This window comes from Glycine soja, chromosome 15, assembly GCF_004193775.1.
Source record: "Glycine soja cultivar W05 chromosome 15, ASM419377v2, whole genome shotgun sequence".
NCBI lineage: Eukaryota > Viridiplantae > Streptophyta > Magnoliopsida > Fabales > Fabaceae > Glycine > Glycine soja.
Genome location: NC_041016.1, coordinates 50,169,221 through 50,188,429, shown reverse-complemented (window position 1 = coordinate 50,188,429; position 19,209 = coordinate 50,169,221). Strand labels below are relative to the sequence as shown.

At 30.2% G+C, this 19,209-nt stretch overlaps 1 protein-coding gene across 1 annotated transcript; it reads left to right on the top strand.

Moving 5' to 3' along the window:
- Positions 1-1,168: 1,168 nt before the first annotated feature.
- On the top strand, positions 1,169-5,043 carry LOC114386755 (aspartic proteinase NANA, chloroplast-like). The gene is made up of 2 exons (XM_028346796.1): positions 1,169-2,192; positions 3,968-5,043. Exons 1-2 carry the CDS (start codon positions 1,450-1,452, stop codon positions 4,788-4,790), a joined length of 1,566 nt encoding a protein of 521 aa, XP_028202597.1. The 5' UTR covers positions 1,169-1,449; the 3' UTR covers positions 4,791-5,043.
- The last annotated feature ends 14,166 nt before the right edge of the window (positions 5,044-19,209 follow it).

The window sequence follows — 19,209 nt, the reverse complement described above, 5'->3', positions numbered from 1 at the left end:
AAGACAACTTTTATAAAAATAACAAACTTTTTGAATAACAGTGTAAAAAAACATTTATACTGTATATATATATTATTTATTCTTTGATTATAGAGGATGAATAAATGCAAAACTCGTAAACAAAATCTAACGCAATTTCTATTCTATCTAACGATTTCACAATAATAATAAAATTTCAAGTGCAAAATTAAAATTAGGGCTATAAATGAATTAGAAGTAGATTCACTCATAATTCTTTCAATCAAATCCAATTCAAAGACAAATCATTGGGCATTGAATTTTAAAATTTTCAATTCAACAGAACCTATTAATTAACCTATATATATATATATATATATATATATATATATATAAGGCGAGATCGCTCCAGCTTTTATGTAAGCCTAGATCTGACAATTTAAAATGGCTTTCAAGTTTCGAGCCTAACACCCCACAACAACACCCTTTTTTTTTCCTTTAATTTCCTTAACACAAAAATAATACCGTTTTTATAATCTAAACAAAGTAAATTAAACTGACCCTATCGAATTACCAGGACAAAACATTACCATAGCAAACTAACAAACCGACCAAAAAGAGAGTACAAAAAGGCAAAAACAAAAACCTGGAAAAGGTGTAATTAAATTACCAAATATTCATCTTCATATTATATATATATATATGATTGATCAAATATTGTATAGGTTGATAGTGTATAAATTATGGAAGCTAACCAAGACAAAACCTGGAAAACAAATAAACAAAAACGACGTGGAGGTTGGGGCATGAGAGAGAAAGAGCCACGCACAAAACAACAGACTAACACCAACACAAACTAAATTACCAAATATTCATCTTCATATTTTATATATATATGTATGATTAATCAAATATTGTATAGGTTGATAGTATATAAATTTTTTACATTATCGAATAATTACAATTTATCATTTAAGGTAAAAAAAATTATTTTATACTAATCTACATAAAAGACATACAATAAAAATATCTTATTTAGTATTTTTATGTAAAAGTCATTGACATGAGTAATTAAGTACTTGGGTCTTTTATTCAAGGTCTAGCCTTCAATTCCTAATCTATTTTTAAAAAGAAATAATTCCTAATTAGGGTGTATAATTGTAATTGAATATACTATTTTACTTGAAAATATCTTTGTTTGCCTCAACCCCAAAGGCGAAAAGAAAGGCCCTACTACGCTTTTGTGTGCCTCTCAAACACCATTCTCCTATATCGCACATATATATCTTTGTTTTCCCTTTGTTGTTGTGTCCCCCTCTCATTCATTTCCTTCCATCAATCACCACTCTTTCATTCAATTCTTCTCCCAAATCAAACCACATTATACCCATTACACATTCTTCTTCTTCTTCTTGTTATTATTATTGTTAACATTGTCATTCTCATATTATATATACATATATATATATATTATAAAAACACAACATTTTGATGATGGGGAGGAGGATGATGCAATGGAACACCATCACCAAAGCTTCAATTCTCGTCACCATCACCCTCCTCTTGATTCTCCCCGTGGCCGTTAACAGCATGAGGCTCGAATTGGTGCACAGACACCACGAGCGCTTTGCCGGCGGCGGCGGCGACGTGGATCGGGTGGAGGCGGTGAAGGGGTTCGTAAAAAGGGACAAGCTGCGGCGGCAGAGGATGAACCAGAGGTGGGGTGTAGTAAGTAATTACGACAGCAGAAGAAAAGGCTTCGAGATGACGACAACGCCGGCGGAGGTGGAAATGCCCATGCACTCGGGGCGGGACGATGCCCTCGGCGAATACTTCGCCGAGGTCAAGGTCGGAAGCCCCGGGCAGCGGTTCTGGCTCGTGGTGGACACCGGCAGCGAGTTCACGTGGCTCAACTGCGTAATGCAGAATGCCACAACAACAACAACAACGCGGAAGAACAAAACCAAAAAGAAACAACAACAACACCACCACCATGTGCACAAGCATCACAGCAAGAGGAACAACCGAACGAGGACGAGGAGAACGAGGAAGAAGAAGGTTAAGAGTAGTAAAAGTAACAAGAGTGATCCTTGCAAAGGGGTCTTCTGTCCCCATAAGTCTAAGTCCTTTGAAGCTGTGACGTGTGCGTCCAGGAAGTGCAAGGTTGACCTTAGTGAACTTTTCTCGCTGAGTGTTTGCCCCAAGCCTTCTGATCCTTGCTTGTATGATATCAGGTTGGTGAATTTGTTCTTCCTTTGTTTTATTTTATTTTTTTTAATCGACACAGATGTTATTAATTTACTAGTTTGTTAATTTTTTGTTAGCAGGAGAAATCAAATCAACCGACACTAACGATCTTTCTTTCCTTTCCTTCTGTCTTAACTAAATGTCTGTTCTTGCTTTGTTTGTGTTTTGCTTGTTTTGAATTTTTTGGGTGGGGGTGGATTTTTTTATTTTTTTATTTAGTTTTGTTTGTTGATTTTGGATTTTTGGTCGAAATGAATTAATGGGGTTGTTGTGGAAAGATGGAAGGAATGGGGTTGAAACGGATTGAAGTGCTTTCTGTTTTCTTGATTCTGGAAACAAGTGTTGCTATTGAATTGGGTGGGGTTGGTCAAGTGCTTTAGAGCACTTGGTTTTGATCATAGGCCTGAGAACATAGTCTCAGTTGGTGGTATCATTTTATTAAAAATAGACCAATCTGATGAAAGGAAGATTAATTAGACGTCAAATTAAAATAAAAATAAAAAGTTAAATTTTTTGGTGAAAGAGATGTTTATGTTTAGTGATCAAACAAGATCTAAAAAAGAAGAATTGGATGAAGGATGGGAGAGAGAGAGAGAGAGGAGAAATTAATGGCTGTCTTTTGTGGCCTCAAATTTAGTTTGTGTTTTGTGGGCGACGGAGATGGCTAATTAAAGCGGCTGGGAGGAGTATGTCCTTTTTGAAAGTAATATTAAGATGTCTAGTTCTATTTTAATTAAAAGCTAGCCAAAAATATCTGGAACGTGTCACTTCTGAAAGAAAATTGAGTTTGATTTTTTTTAAAATTATTATTAATATTATCATTCTCAATTCTCACACTTTTGTGTATGTGATTTGGAACATTGTCAAGTATGGCATGATTCTAGGCACAATCCCATCTTTATGATTTGTGAATTGAGTGGTTGTTGCTTGGTTTAAGGTTCAACTGATACTATTAGTTGCACAATACCATTTTTTATTTTATTTTTGGGTACTTATGGGAAATTTTCCTCAATTTTTCACATAGCATTATCCTATTAAAATCACATTTTAGAGCCTTAAAGGGTAGCAATTAAAAGAACAGAACATTTTTCTAGTCCTGCAGAGCATTTAAAAGTTCTGAAAAAAGGGGTGAGTGTACATTTATAACAATCCTCCTGTTTATGGCCATCATGTTCAAAGATCTAAATGTGCTAGACTTGTTTTCTTTCTTTAGTAAAGAAAAAAAAAAGGCCTTGTGGGGGACTAATTAACAAAAAGGTACCCCTCACACATAGACACAAGCACAAAAAGTGGCATCTCCTGCTGGTGAACCAGCAACCATTCTTTCCAGCATCCAACCATGGTTATAAATGAGAATTTAATGTTAGTAGGTGAGCATCACATGACCCACATTTCTGCATCCAACAAGAGTCTATGCCTGCAAATAGACCATCCTTCTAATAAGTTCACCTACAAAACCTCATCTACGTGCATGTTTGGATTAAAGTTGAGAGAGTTCAAAAGTACTTTTACTCCAGAAGTAACAAATTTTTCTTTCTCAATTCATGCATTGGAACGCACAATTTTACATTGAAATTCACAAAAATATTTTTGTAACTAAAAACCAAACATAGCCTGTAGTTTTTCACTTTGATTTTTCCAATCAGAGTGAACCCCCTCTTCAATTCTAATGAGCCTCACTTGGACACAACATGACTAATTTTTGTTCTCTTGTCCACCAGGCTCAATTATTTGACTTTTCTAATCTTATTATCCTTGACAGCTATGCTGATGGATCATCTGCAAAGGGATTCTTTGGCACTGACTCTATCACAGTAGGCCTCACAAATGGAAAGCAAGGAAAACTGAATAACCTCACAATTGGGTGCACAAAATCAATGCTAAATGGGGTAAACTTCAATGAAGAAACTGGTGGCATATTGGGGCTAGGCTTTGCCAAGGACTCATTCATTGACAAAGCAGCTAACAAATATGGTGCCAAGTTCTCCTATTGTTTAGTTGACCATTTGAGTCACAGAAGCGTTTCAAGTAATCTAACCATTGGTGGCCACCACAATGCCAAATTGTTGGGTGAAATCAGAAGAACAGAACTCATTTTGTTCCCTCCATTCTATGGTGTGAATGTGGTAGGAATCTCAATTGGGGGCCAAATGCTGAAAATCCCACCTCAGGTTTGGGATTTCAATGCTGAAGGAGGCACCTTAATTGACTCAGGCACAACATTGACTTCACTACTTCTTCCAGCCTATGAGGCAGTTTTTGAGGCCTTGACCAAGTCTTTAACCAAAGTCAAGAGGGTTACTGGTGAAGATTTTGATGCATTGGAATTTTGCTTTGATGCTGAGGGGTTTGATGATAGTGTAGTGCCAAGATTAGTGTTCCATTTTGCAGGAGGAGCAAGGTTTGAGCCACCAGTGAAGAGCTACATCATTGATGTGGCACCCCTAGTGAAGTGCATTGGAATTGTTCCAATTGATGGGATTGGTGGTGCATCTGTTATAGGCAATATTATGCAACAAAATCATCTTTGGGAGTTTGACTTGTCAACAAACACTGTAGGGTTTGCTCCTTCTACCTGCACTTAACTAGCTATTCTTGTAATCTTGTGAATGTGATAATTTCCTTTTCTTTGTTTTTTTTTACTCTGCTTCCCTCATTTTCTTGCGGGCGCAAGCAAGTCACATTTGGTGCTTGCTCGAATTGGATTTTTATTCTTTTTAATTATTTTCTATTTTTTCACCTTTGTAAAATATTACGTGTAAACATGTATCATACATCTAATTCAAGTTCTTATGATGTTAATAATACGTGGCTGGGCCACAGATTTCCTTTTAGATACGATTTCTTGCATTCACACTATCTTCTCTGTCTCTCCCTCTATCTTATTTTATTTATCTGCAAAAGGTAAAATATAAAAACAATGCTTTTAACATATTAGAGTTAAGGCAAACTTATTAAGAGCTTAAGTAATAGAAGTGATGTGTTATCAAAAGTGGTTAGTAATTTAGCCTTAATCGAAATCGAGATTGAGAATTCGATCTTTAACGAGTAAAAATATTACTTACCTCAAAATGGACCATCTCTGTGAAGAGATTAGTTGAGTATTAAATAAAAGTATCAAATATTTCATTTCCCCTCCCCTTTTCATCACCTATGTCTACATAATTACTTTTCTTATAAAAAAATGGAATATCACCACTCCAATAATTATGTTGACTTTAAGATGATATTCATTTTTTTTTTAATATGGTACTAGTAAGAAGTAATATCCATTGGAAACCATAACTAATTTATTAAAGACCTTAAATATATATAAGATGGGTATTTCCTTTTTAATATAAATTATTTCATACTCAAAAGTTAATCATGATTTAAATTCTGTATAATTATTTGCTTAAGGAACACTTGTGTCAACCATTTGGTAGATGATATTAATTATACTTATTTACTTAATTATTTCTCGTTATTTATATATTATTTTCATACGATAACACTTTTTAATAAATTATTATGCATAGCGGTCAGTTTGGTTTTTTTTTTTCTAAGTTTAAGATTAATCATCAGTGATACTACAACTAATAATATGGTGGTTAATATATATTTTTTATGTAAAAATTAAATATAAAATACTTTTATAAAGAAAAAAAAATCACTCTTATGATCACGAAAAAGTAAATACAATTGGCTTTAATTTCAAAGGAAGTAGGCGGAATAACAGCAACAAGAAAAAAAGAATCAGATTGGGGCTAGCAACAGTGAGTTTTGTGAAACAAGCATTGTCCTAGCCTTGAATATTATAGAGATGTCACAATCAAATGCTAATATATGGTCTGCAATAAACGAATAAAGATAGCTAGCATCTACATCATATATTATGTCATGACAAAGTATACGTTCTTTTGTTGTTTTTGTTATTTTGAGCGTAAGAATTTTGATATTCTCAATTAATTTAAAATTATAGTAATTATAATATTTCAAAATATTATTAAAAAACAATACTCATTTCATTTCAGATTATATGACGTTTTAGAGAAAAAAAATTATTCTAAAATATATATTATTTTTATAAAATTAATGTTACATTAAATATTTTTTCGACACTATACTTAATGAAACTAATGTATAGTAAAAATAAATGAATAGTTAAATAGAGAGATAAAAAATATATATTTAAAAGTTATTTAATTTTTCCTATAAAATTTAATAAATTAATCTTAATATCTGAGTTAAAACCTTAAACGTCTTATAATATATAAGAGAAAGTATTTTTATATTTTATGATACGTTATGAAAAAATAATGGTTTAAATATTAACTCACTAGAATCAACCTAGTAGTGAGAGATTGAAATAAAATACATGAAATTATAAGTTCAACTTTCGGTACCATCATTTAAAGAAGAAATTAAATATTGTCTTTCTTTTTCTGGAAGGAATGGCAAGAATATACCTGAGTATAATCATATGTTTTCTGTACAACATGATGGAGTCCTTATATCTCAAATACTTTGTCTAATTAGCATTAATTAATTCTGAAATCCTGGCTGACATCATATTTTAATTTTTTTTCAGCCTTTTCCTTTCCATCAGTGATATTTGATATTGTATCTGGATAATCAAACAACCAATATAGATCAATCATACTACGACTAGATGATTCCATCAACAGAATAAACAGAAACCTTCTTTATCTACTATGTTCTATCGATAAGAATACTTGTCACAAAAATGAACAATAGCAAATCACATCGATTAATATCGGAAAAGTAATATATAGTTATATACCGTGCTGAAGAGATAAGTTTAAAGTCTAAATCATTTGATATAATATATATAGATCACAATATATAGAATCTTAATACATCATGTATGTAGAGTCACAAATTATATGAGTTGATTAAACCCCTTATCAACAAACACGGGGTGGCTTCTGTTGATAAAATCACATTGAAAATTCAGTATTAATCAATCGTTAATAGGACAAATTATCCGTAGTAGTGAACAGTTTTAAGTTTAATTTGTGCTATATATGACAAAAGAACGCATATGAAATTTATACTTTCTTCAACCTTTTCTCTTTATTTTCCTTTATTTTCTTGGATTTTATATTTTAAGAAGAAATGAAACCTAATCATAACGTGCAATGTTTGGATTCTGTGGAATAATGCCATCTGGACACCTGATAAGATAAAGAGGGCCTTCAACTAATGCAAGCCCGTTTCCAAAGATTATGTTCAACACAATTCATGTTGATGGGAATTTTTTTATTTATTTTACTTTTAAAAGTTGCCTCTTACATGGAATCAGATTCAGTGTAGTTATCTATAAATATATTAGATTTGTCAAGTAATTGAAACTTTTTTTTTCTTTTTACTCTTCTATTTTTACACTTTTTCTTCTGTTAGAGCAATTTTAGTGTCAGATTTTAAGTAAGGATTTTGAACTTAAGATATGATCTTGTGTGGATCTTACAATAAAGGTGTAACAAAGATTTTCAGGGTGGAGAATAAATTTTTGTACAAGAACCCTGAAGATCTTTGCACAAACTTAAAATAAATTACTTGAAAACAAAAATTAACCAACTGCAACCCGCGAAAAGAAGAAAAATGGAAGAATAAAAAACAAAAACAACAAAGAGGAAGAACAAAAAAAAAGGACTTACCTAGAGGCCACAGAGGGGGAGGGAGGCCAGGGAGTAGCGGAAGGAAGAAGAGGCAGGAGAGTGGGAGGAGAAAAAAAAAAGAAGAAGAAAGGCATAAGGAAAAGTGGTTGTTGGACGAAGGAGAAAGGTGAAAGTGATCATTGTGTACCCAGTGATTATTACTGTCACAGTAACAACGAGAAATTGGACGAAGGAAGCATAAATGGTCAAAAAAAATAAATGCACATTGTAACGGTCAAAAAAAAAATAGATGTTCATTTTCCTATTTCTTAATATTTATAAAAAAAAATTCAATGTTTCATTAAAATTAATCACTTAATTAATTATATTCAATTTAATAAATGATTAAACAAAATATTTAAAAGTGAGGTCCATATAGGACTTACAAAAAATTATCTAAAATCCGAAAATGAGATTTAACACTAAAAAAAATAAGCGAAATATTAAGAAATATTTAATCCTATGTGACTTTGTGAGATCTATCAAAAAATAATCTAAAATTCCAATTTAAGATTTATTTTTAAAGCTGCTCTTAACAACGATGCATTTCCACAAGATTCATGATCTAGTTTTCACACATTCACGTATTAGGCACATTTGTAATTGTTGGATGAAGATTTTAAATATATGTTTTTATGTTGATTGGCTGAGATAAAATATGAGTTGTCTTTTGTCGGACAACTTTGAACTATTGAGTCATTGAGTGTAGGTGAAAAATATACAAAGTAACATATACAACATGTTTGTGTTCAGCACTAGCTCAACGAATAAAGAAAGGAATAGTCATAACATGTCTGTGTACAGAAATAGAAATTCTTGGTGGACTTTCGCAAACAAAGTTTTAGTTTGTTCAATTGTGATGACTTTAAAGCTCAAGTCAGTATGTTTAAGAGATGATGAAATGTGAAGAATTAGAGTGTGTACTAGGGACTCATTAGGCTTACTTGTAAGCTTTCAATAATTGAGCCAAGGTGGTGTTTAACTAGTGCATGATAAGGTGTGAAAGGTGTCTCTGATTCGAATCCCTTGATTCACAATGTTTGCTATTAATATATTGTAATCATGATCTAGTGCTTGTGTCTATACGGGTTTAGATGCTTTCTCAAGAAGATTCTCAAGTCATGCAAAGAATTAAATTATGGTTGGATAATGGGTATATAATTGGTCCTAGTAGTATTCAAAGGATATTTCTTCCTACACCTCACAAAACTCCCATGCCACCTTCTTTATATTCATAAAGGCTAATTCGAAATATATTTTTACATTCCAGATCGATTAGTCTTTTGAAAGGGAGTGATAATTTGCATGTGGGGTGAAGCTATCCCTAGAGCAACATATTTGCTTATATGGGTTGAGGTAAGCTGGGTAGGGCCTTAGAACAATTGACCCCAAATCATATTTTACTGTTTTTCCATAAATGGATTTAGTTCCTTGTTTGTGTCAGACATGACACCCAAATCATATTGACCAATCTAATACTATCATTTATTTAAATTAATTATTCTATTTAATTGATAAGAAATTCATATTTGCAATTGTTAATAAAATTGAGTGTGTTCTGTCAAAAGAATAAAATAAATTTGAGTGTAATTGTTTTTATCCCAATGCCTACTTATAATGATTTAATGTGAAATGCTAATGACATTTTGTGATACTCTCTTTTTAACCCTCAGGTCTCTTCAAAAAAATTTATATACGATGTAAAGTTAACCCTAAAACAAGAATAGAGAAAACATTAATAAACTTCACTATAATCATTGGTTTAAATTTTTAAATATAGTTTGTACGATGATTAGTAGCCTTGTATTTGTAATTGTTTAGTGCCACCAATAGATTTTTTTTTTATCTCGTAACATCTTTCCTTCATTAACAGTGACTCAAATTTGTCAGCCGAATTACTCTATGTAGTGTATTGAACTTTGTTGAGTTGCACAAAAGAAAAACAAAATAAAATTTATGAATAAAACTAATACATAAAACAAAATAATAGTATTAGTTTAAGAGATACCTTTTCATCCATGATGACCATTATGATGAATTTGTTTTGCTCTAGTTCTTTACATAAGTATTATATTTTCTTTCTATTTGTCATTAACTTTTTTTATTGTAATCTCTAAGATAAATACACACAAATCTATTTTTTTTAATTGTATTTGCATGATAAATTTATTAAGAATAGAAACAAATATCACTTTATATACATATATATATATATATATATATATATATATCCAGTATAAATTAAATTTGTCTCTCTCTCTGATGTCCTATATATCCTCTCTTTTTTTAAATCGTTCTTTTTATTATCAGTCAGAAAAGTAACAACAAAAGGCTAACTACTAACAAAAGCTACTCATGCATATAAATAGGCTTAAGAAAGATAGGCTTCGGGAATTAATAATCTAATACTATTATCGTGTATAACTGGTCACGTTTTGATTAACGAAAATGGTTTAAATTGTTTAATGTGCTTTCTTCTTCTTCATTTTTTTGTTGTGAAGATTGTTCAATCTCTTCTTATCCCCTCTTCGAAAGTTGGTAAACGTCCTTCTTATTTTTGGTCCCCAAGGGTCCTTTAACAACGAGTAGGGGACTTCAGAGGCCCCAATAATGCTTTTAGCAATTGTTTCTCTCGAACTTGTAGTGTGTATTGGAAGATAAGAAAGTGCTCAATGTCGGCATAAAGTGATTAAAAAAATAAATCAATGGTCAACATATCAATGTATTTTGCCCTCTGGTTTCCCTGGCTAATTTTAAAATGCCACGCGATGCATTGTTGGACGATTCTTTTTAGATTGGTTTCACAATTCGTTATGTAAGAAGTCGGGACTTGGAATACAAGCAACAATAATCAACCAAAACTTCCTTGAGTGATGCATATATATATATATATATAGGGAGCATATATCATATGAGAATAGTGTTTTATTATCAAAAGTAAGAGAATTAAATAATAGTTCTTACATCAAAATAAAATGTTTAGATTTAATTATTAATTAAATAAGAAGAGAAAAAAACTATACCTACCTTTAATATTGACTCTCTCACACTAGTAAAATCTTATATATACAGGATTGAGTGATGAATCCAACACAAAAATAATAAATAAAATTTAACGGTTTCTGTTTACTCTGGCTGGCACAGTAAATATATAGATTTTGTTTATTAAAAGGCAGCATAATTCTAAAAATTTCTACTTCTCAAAAAATTAGGAGGGATCATAAGTGGAGCAAAAAAATTCTACTATCATCATTGTGACTGCATTAATTATATTTGTTAGCAATTTTTCTAAATATCAAAGATTCGGACAAATTACAACCACGATTGTAATTTAAAATCTTAGACCCAACCAATTGTCTAAAACTAAAAATATCATTAGTAAGAGCTGATGTATACATATTTAAGAAACTTAACCTAATTAATTTGAACATTTTCAATCAATTTCAATTCAAAAATTTTGAAACCCAACTCAATTCAACCCATTTTCACACTAAAAAATATCCCTCATGAAAATCACAAAACCCATTACCTACACCTAACTTAGTACTATACAGTGAATATAAATTTTAAAAAGTAGCTTTTTGAATACCGAAAGCATCCCCAAAAATCAAAAGCTTTCAAGGCAGGTTTGGGAGTTCATGGTTTCCCTAAAATTCAAACTTTTCATCTGTATGATGTTACTGGACATCTTCCAAACTTGGTCAGCAAGCATATTAACATGATATATATTACATTATATGCCCCATGTGCGAATTGGAGAGGACTGAACCTACTGTTGTAAGGTTTCAACCACTGTTGGCAATCATCCACCTGCATATATACATGCATCTTCTATACGCTAGATTTATGGAAACAAATCACGAACTTGAACGAAAGATCTGGAAAGGAAGTGTGCTTGAATTGGCTGCTACATCTACTAGTAATATTTGTATTTTTAGTTTTTACTATAGAGAAAGAAAAATGTTATATATAACAACTTTGGAAAACAATGTATAATTGTAAAAAATACCACTATTTATCTGGCAAAGAAATAATAATATAATCAAATGTAGTAGTTCAAAAAGGACAACTAGCATCTAGCATTTCCGTTGAAGTATCACCAATTATTAAATATACATGAAACTTTACTAAACACTTAAAATTATCAATATTATACACAATTATAAAAAGAACATATGGTAAACGAAAATATATAGAAGATGATCAGCATTTCTCCCATGGCAAACCAAAAGCAAATTAAACGTCAATCAATCATTGGTGTGTGTGTGTTTTACATCAATTTAGGCGCATTACCCGGCCATCCATGTATTATCTACCCACTTTTCCTACTCTTGTATGTTTCTGTCTTTTTTTTCTACTCATTTTTAATGCACTTGGCCTATTTGGCTATGATATTCAGCATATATATAATATAAGATCATCGGTCAGGAAATTTTCAAGAACAAATATGTGATTGAGATCATTTCTCTCTACAGAATAAGAATGAAGGTGTCAGTATTTTCTCAAGTCCATGTGCACACAATGCACTCTTGGTCATAATCTAAGCTGAATTTTTAATGTAATTTAATTTGTCACATGCTGCGGCTCAAAGCAGCCACTTACTGAGTAGCTATCTTGTGACCTTCTCAAATGGTTGTCAAAATGCACGTTAATTAGTTAATAGTCGAAAGCATTTACATAGTTAAAAAGAACACAATTAGGACCATATATATAACATGGTAGAGGAAAATGGAAAATCAGTGTGAATAAAGACGAACATGAATAAAAATTAAAAAGAGGACAAGTTGAAGAAAAGAAAAGGCTTCATTAATTTAAAATCTTAAAACACACTAAGTTAAATATTTAATAAAATAATAATAACATTTAATTATTAATTATTTATATTTACTTAAATAAGTCTAAAAGACTTCTTCATAAATATTTTTGACATAATATAAATCTAATGTAGGCTATTTTTTAGACTTAACACGACGACTTAATAACTTATTTCTATTTTTAAAGTTGATGAATGAAAACAGAAAACAAAGTTCAGTGATGAGTATTGGTTTAGTATGTTGAGCTTAACAAATATGTGGCTCTTGGAGGAAGACAATTGATACCATTCAATACTAGGGAACGAAAGTGGTTAAGGACTCACTTATTAAAGAAGTTTCACACTGAAACAACAGAATGGACAAAAATGAAATATAAAGTAAAAAAAATTCATGAACTTAATGATATAAGTTTCTGATTTGAGATTTGGTATCTGTAAGTATAATGTTGCAAACTGAGTTTCAAAGACTAAAATCTCCATTTTTGAGATACTCATAACGGAAGTATATGTCAAAGTAAAAACAATAAAGAATAACCCTTCCAACTAGGGCACAGTGCAAATAGAAATACAAACAGAGCCTTAATGTTAGATGTTTGTCTAAGGCTTCGAGGCATTTCTTTAGGTAATAATTCCAAACAATATTAGAATAAAACAATTAAGACTTAGAAAAGCTTATAGAAGTAATAGATTTCTTTGTGTCATCAAAACTATTAGTTACTAGAGGTTGGGCTGAGGTTTGGGACACAACATGTTATTTTTTGTGGTTATGGAGAAGTGAGAGTTCCTGTTAGTCCTAATCACATTACTTTTGGTCCCTACTCAACATTCTCAAATTTTAAAAATATCTTTTTTTCATAATGTACAATGTAAACATATTTCTCCTGTATTAATGGGGGGTGAAAAATGTTGTATAACAAAATCACGATTTTGTTGTACATTACACAACGGAATCAAGATTTCGTTGTATTTTTTTTATACCTTCACTCAAGGTTATCAAACTCGAGAGTTTATATAGACAAGTGAGAGTTCTATAGACTCGACTCGTGAATTCAACTCGTAAACTCGTAAAAATTCACTTCATATAAAAATAATAACAAATATCTGTAAATAACATATCAAATAAACATTTCAACAATATAATAAAGCAAAATAATACAACATAAATTTCACAATACATAAATAACCAAGTCTAATAATGCATCACTACTAGATAACAACTTATAGATGTTATAGTAGTGATAGAACATTCTCATCAATGCTTTAATATTATTAGAGAACAAGTGTTTGATGTTATTCGAGGTAAGGATTTTTCAATTCAGAAATAATACACTATATGAAGGTATATTGAACACTAAACAGACAAAAAATAATCAAAAATGACTTATGTTTTGGTCTAATTTTTTCAACTTGATAACTCGGTGATAAACTTGAAAGTCTACAGAATTTACTTAGAGTTTATTGAGTCTACCCAAAGTCTACTAAAAAGAGAGTTTATACACGAATCAATTAACAGAGGGTAAGTGGACTAGAGTTTGATAATTATACCCCCTAGTTCACCGAAATTATGTTTCCATTATTTACACTCTCATATCTACTTTAATTTTTTTCCAAAAAAATTATTTTCACGGAAATACGATTTTATTGATAAAATATACAACAAAATTATGTTTTTATTATATAAGGGAAAGTGCAAAAAAATACACAACAGCCCCTTTAGCTAATTTTGGACTGAGAATAGCAACTCTAGGAAGTTTGACAATGAAGAAATGGCCCCCGTTTGAGGGGTACCTTTTTTTATCATCGTGTATTTTTCAAGCAATTCTTGTGCACACCAATGAAAGTTATAATTGCTGACAAAAAAAGTGAAGAAATGGTCCCTTTAATGTGAGCCATCAGGAAAAAGCATATTGGATATAGTTAGCAAGGTCCAGAACCAATATGAGGACATGCATGGCCCATGGGCCTTAGAGATTCCCAACCAGGACACTGCTACGTGCACCTAGTAAAATTGCTGGTACACCCAGAAATTTCACAATTTTCCCATTTTACCCTTCCATGGAAGGATACGGGTCAACTAATCCATAAGCCTGATTAGTTGATCCGTATGAGGCCCACGGATTAGCCAACGTTTTAACCAATTGAACTAATAGGATACTTATGTCATAAAATAAATAATATTGTTATATATAACACTAAAATTTCTAATGTATATTTAATGCGCATATAAATTTAAATAATAAATTTTGTGACAATTAACTTTGATATAACTCATACGGATTATTTAATCCGTATATTTTTATAAATAAAAAATATTTATTATTAAAAAAATAATTTATTAATAAATTTTAAAAAAACATTTTTGAAAAAAATTAAAAAAACACTTTGGATCACGTAATCTGTAAGTGTTTTTTTTAATTTTTTTCAAAAATATGTTTTTTTAATTTATTAATATATTAAATTTTTTAATAGTAAATATTTTTCATTTATAAAAAAATATACGGATTAAATAATTCGTATGAGCTATATCAAAATTAATTATTACAAAATTTATTATTTAAATTTACATGCGCATTAAAAATACATTAGAAATTTTAGTGTTATGTATAGCAACATTATTTATTTTATAACATAATTGATCTATTAGCTCACTTGATTAGAGCGTTGTGCTAATAACTTGAAAGTCACAAGTTCGAAATGAGACTTACTGAAGTAGTGTCCTCCCAACCATTATTTGTTACAAGTCATGACCAACCAAGAAAACAAAAGTCATACGGATTATTTAATCTGTATATTTTTATAAATAAAAAATATTTATTATTAAAAAATTAATTTATTAATAAATTTTAAAAAAAACATATTTTTGAAAAAATTAAGAAAAAAACACTTACGGATTACGTGATCTGTAAGTGTTTTTTTAACTTTTTTCAAAAATATGTTTTTTTAAAATTTATTAATAAATTAATTTTTAATAGTAAATATTTTTTATTTATAAAAATATATGGATTAAATAATTCGTATTAGCTATATCAAAATTAATTGTCACAAAATTTATTATTTAAATTTATATGCGCATTAAATATACATTAAAAAATTTAGTGTTATGTATAACAACATTATTCATTTTATAACATAATTAATCTATTAACTCACTTGATTAGAGCGTTATGCTGCTTTTCAGAATGAGACTTACCAAAGTAGTATCCTCCCAACCATTATTTGTTACAAGTCATGACCAACCAAGAAAACAAAAGTCATGCCACGATAAGAGAAATACGCATCTAGTAAATGAATTGGAAAAAAGAAATAAAAGATGGGAAAAATAAATTTTAACTTTTAAAAATATAATTTTGTTGAACTTCAAATATAAATCACTCATAATTCAAATTTTATGGTGCTAAATTGTAATTATTTTTCACATATTACTTAGATTTGATATGAAAGTTTAGAAGATATCTTAGAATTAAGAACTACATGAAAATAAAAGGTTAAATTAAAGGTTAAATTAATATGTAAGTTACTAAACTATTTGACAATATTTAATTATGTATTTGAATTTATTTGCTTAAAAAAATTAAAAGTTAAATTGTATAAGATATATGCATTATAACATTTTCAGATAAGCAATATAAAGTAATTTTGTTTCAGCATCTTCACATTTAATGTCTATTGCAAAATGAGTAAAATTATAGATTAAATTATAATTTTGATTCTCTTTTAATTTTTTATTAGTGATTTTAATCTCTTTATTTTTCTTATTCATGATTTTAGTTTCACGTTTTACAAAACTCACAATTTTAGTTTATTCATTCACTCTGCAAATATTTTATTTTTTTTATTTTGTTCAAATTAACTCTAGATTTAATAAATTCAATTAAGGTATCTCATGAAATAATTTAATTAGTTAAATGAGAGAAAAAAAATTGTAATTTTTTGTTGTAGTTTATTAGAAAAAATATCAAAATCGCAAATAAAAATTAAAGGAGAACTAAAAGTTGTAATTTAGCCAAAAATTGTATTCAACGGAAATCAAATGTTTATAGTAAGTCTTTAGTTTTTCATTAATTATATATAGGGGAAACATTTATTATTTACTATTTTTTGTTGTAGTTTATTAGTTTAATTAAAAAATTATTTCACAAGATAATTTATTAGTTATTGTCATTAATGATTGAATAACAATAGAAAAAAGTTAGGAATATGTTTCCTTTAATTCTCAAACTTAACAATATGTGGTAAAAAAATTATAATAAGGATTTTCACTTATCTTCAAACTAGTATTTTAATCTATCTATTGCACATAAATATTTATTTTATATAATTAATTTATAATAAATAAAAAATTGAATATATAAATTATATTATAATTAAAATTCATTATAAATAAATATTTTAGATTTGTAATAAATAATTTATATTGTGATATAATATTATTTTTCATCATTAATAAATTATTTTTAAAATATTAAAATTCAATTTGGAATTAACCATATTGAACATGATAGATTAAAAAAATAAGAGGTTGAGAAAAAAAAAATTAAAAAAAAAAGTGTCTTTAGTGCTAAAAATACACTATTTAAGATATTTATTTATTTTAATTAATATAGATAGAGGGTGTTAACAAGCATTATTTTATGTGTTCAAATTATGAGAAAATTTTTTGTTCTAAATTTTTTGAAGACGGAAATTTGACTGATTTAAGTTCAAATATGTTTATTTGTTTTTTGATAACTATACTATTGGTACAAGTTATTCACCAGTTTTGTTAATGATTAATCTCCATCAAAAAATTTGGTTTGTTACCTTTAATTGGGTCTTCCCTCCTTATCATATTTTTTTTCATCCACAAAACTCAAACACGAGACCTTGCTTAAGGAATTAAGCTTAGTACCACTCAGATGAATGACTTAGTAAATATGATTATTTGTTTGAAAATTAATAAGTGTCATACTTATTTGTTTGAAGTAAGATGACATTTTTTAAGGCGAGCCTTGAACTTATCCCTTTTCTTTTTCTGATACTAGATGCTTTATCTTGTAAACCCATTTGTACCTTATGGCTTTCTTGCTTGGACGAAAGCTCGACTAGTTCCTATGTTCGATTCTTCTGCAAAGACTCGATCTCCTCCACCACAACACCTATCCATTTGTCTTTCTCCTAATTGTTAGTAGCCTCTTGAAAGGTAGACGAGTCTTCAAACCCATCTCTGACAACAAGTTTAATAGAGCAAGGTTCTCTATCTTTGACAAGATTGTACTCTTGTGGTCCATCTGAAGTCGCTAGTCTTCTAGGTTTAGCTGCAGGTGTGGCCTCAAGTCTTGGATTGTGTGGCTATGCCCTATAATGAATCATTGCCAGCTGTTCAAAGTTCACATGAACATCCACAGAGCTAGGGAAAGCTCCATCTAGCACAGGTACATATGTCTCAATTGTTTGTGGCATCATGGACTGCTCATCAAGCATTGTATCCCTGCTTATCACGAAGTTGGATCCCAAAACTTGAACCCCTTCACGCCTTTGGAATAACCTACGAAAACACACTTTTTTACTTTGGATCAAGTTTATATTTTTCGTCATTGGATATATGCACACAAGTAGGACACCTAAATATTCTTAAGTTATTAAAATTAACCAGGTTACCTATCCAGAATTTCTTTGTAACTTTCCTATTCAATGAAGCTCCTGGTGATTAATTGAGTAGATAGCACACCATATGCACCACCTTTGCCCAAATTTTTTTGGAAAAGCCAACACTCAACCTTAGACACTTGGCCCTTTCAATAAGGGACATATTCATCCTCTCTATAACATCATTTTGCTATGGTGTTTTTCACATTGAGAAGTGTCTCTGAATGTCATATTCCTCGCAAAATTTCTAAAACTACGAGTCTGTGTATTTATTGACATTATCAAATCTCAAGTACCTAATTTTTCTATTTGTCTGGTTCTACACCTCAACTTTCCAGCTTGAACTTCTAAAAGACTTCATATTTCTATTTCATGAAGTACACCTAGACCTTGTGAGAAAAATCATCAATGAAAGTGAAAAAATAATAGGAATCACCAAAGGATGGATCTAGAGTAAACACTCACACATTATTAAGCACATAGCTACGATCCCTTTGGTGGTGTGCTTTGCAACTTTAAATCACACTTTGGACTGTTTCCCAGGCACACGATACTCACACAGCCTAACTTGTAGCGCCGAACTCCCTTCAAAAGTCATCTCTTAAGAGGTTCCACCATCCCATACTCACTTAAATGACCCAAAAACATGTACCATAATCTTGTAGCATCATCATTAGACTCAATAGATGCTGCTTGACCTACAAGTTTGCTCCCTAACAGTTTATAAATATTGTCTACAGTCTGTTATGCTTTCATCACAGTCAACACAACCTTACACACTCTTAGGGTATCCTAATCTCCATCAATTTTGCAATTGAAGCCATTAGCCTGCAAAGAGCCAAGTGAGATGATGTGTAAAATATGTTAGGCTTGCACGAGGACAAGTGTCCCCTGCACACTAGTAAC

Coding starts and splice junctions, on each gene's coding strand:
- LOC114386755 (XM_028346796.1), top strand. CDS start 1,450: ATGATGGGGAGGAGGATGATGCAATGGAACACCATCACCAAAGCTTCA. Junction 2,193..3,967: donor CCTTGCTTGTATGATATCAG/GTTGGTGAATTT, acceptor TATCCTTGACAG/CTATGCTGATGGATCATCTG.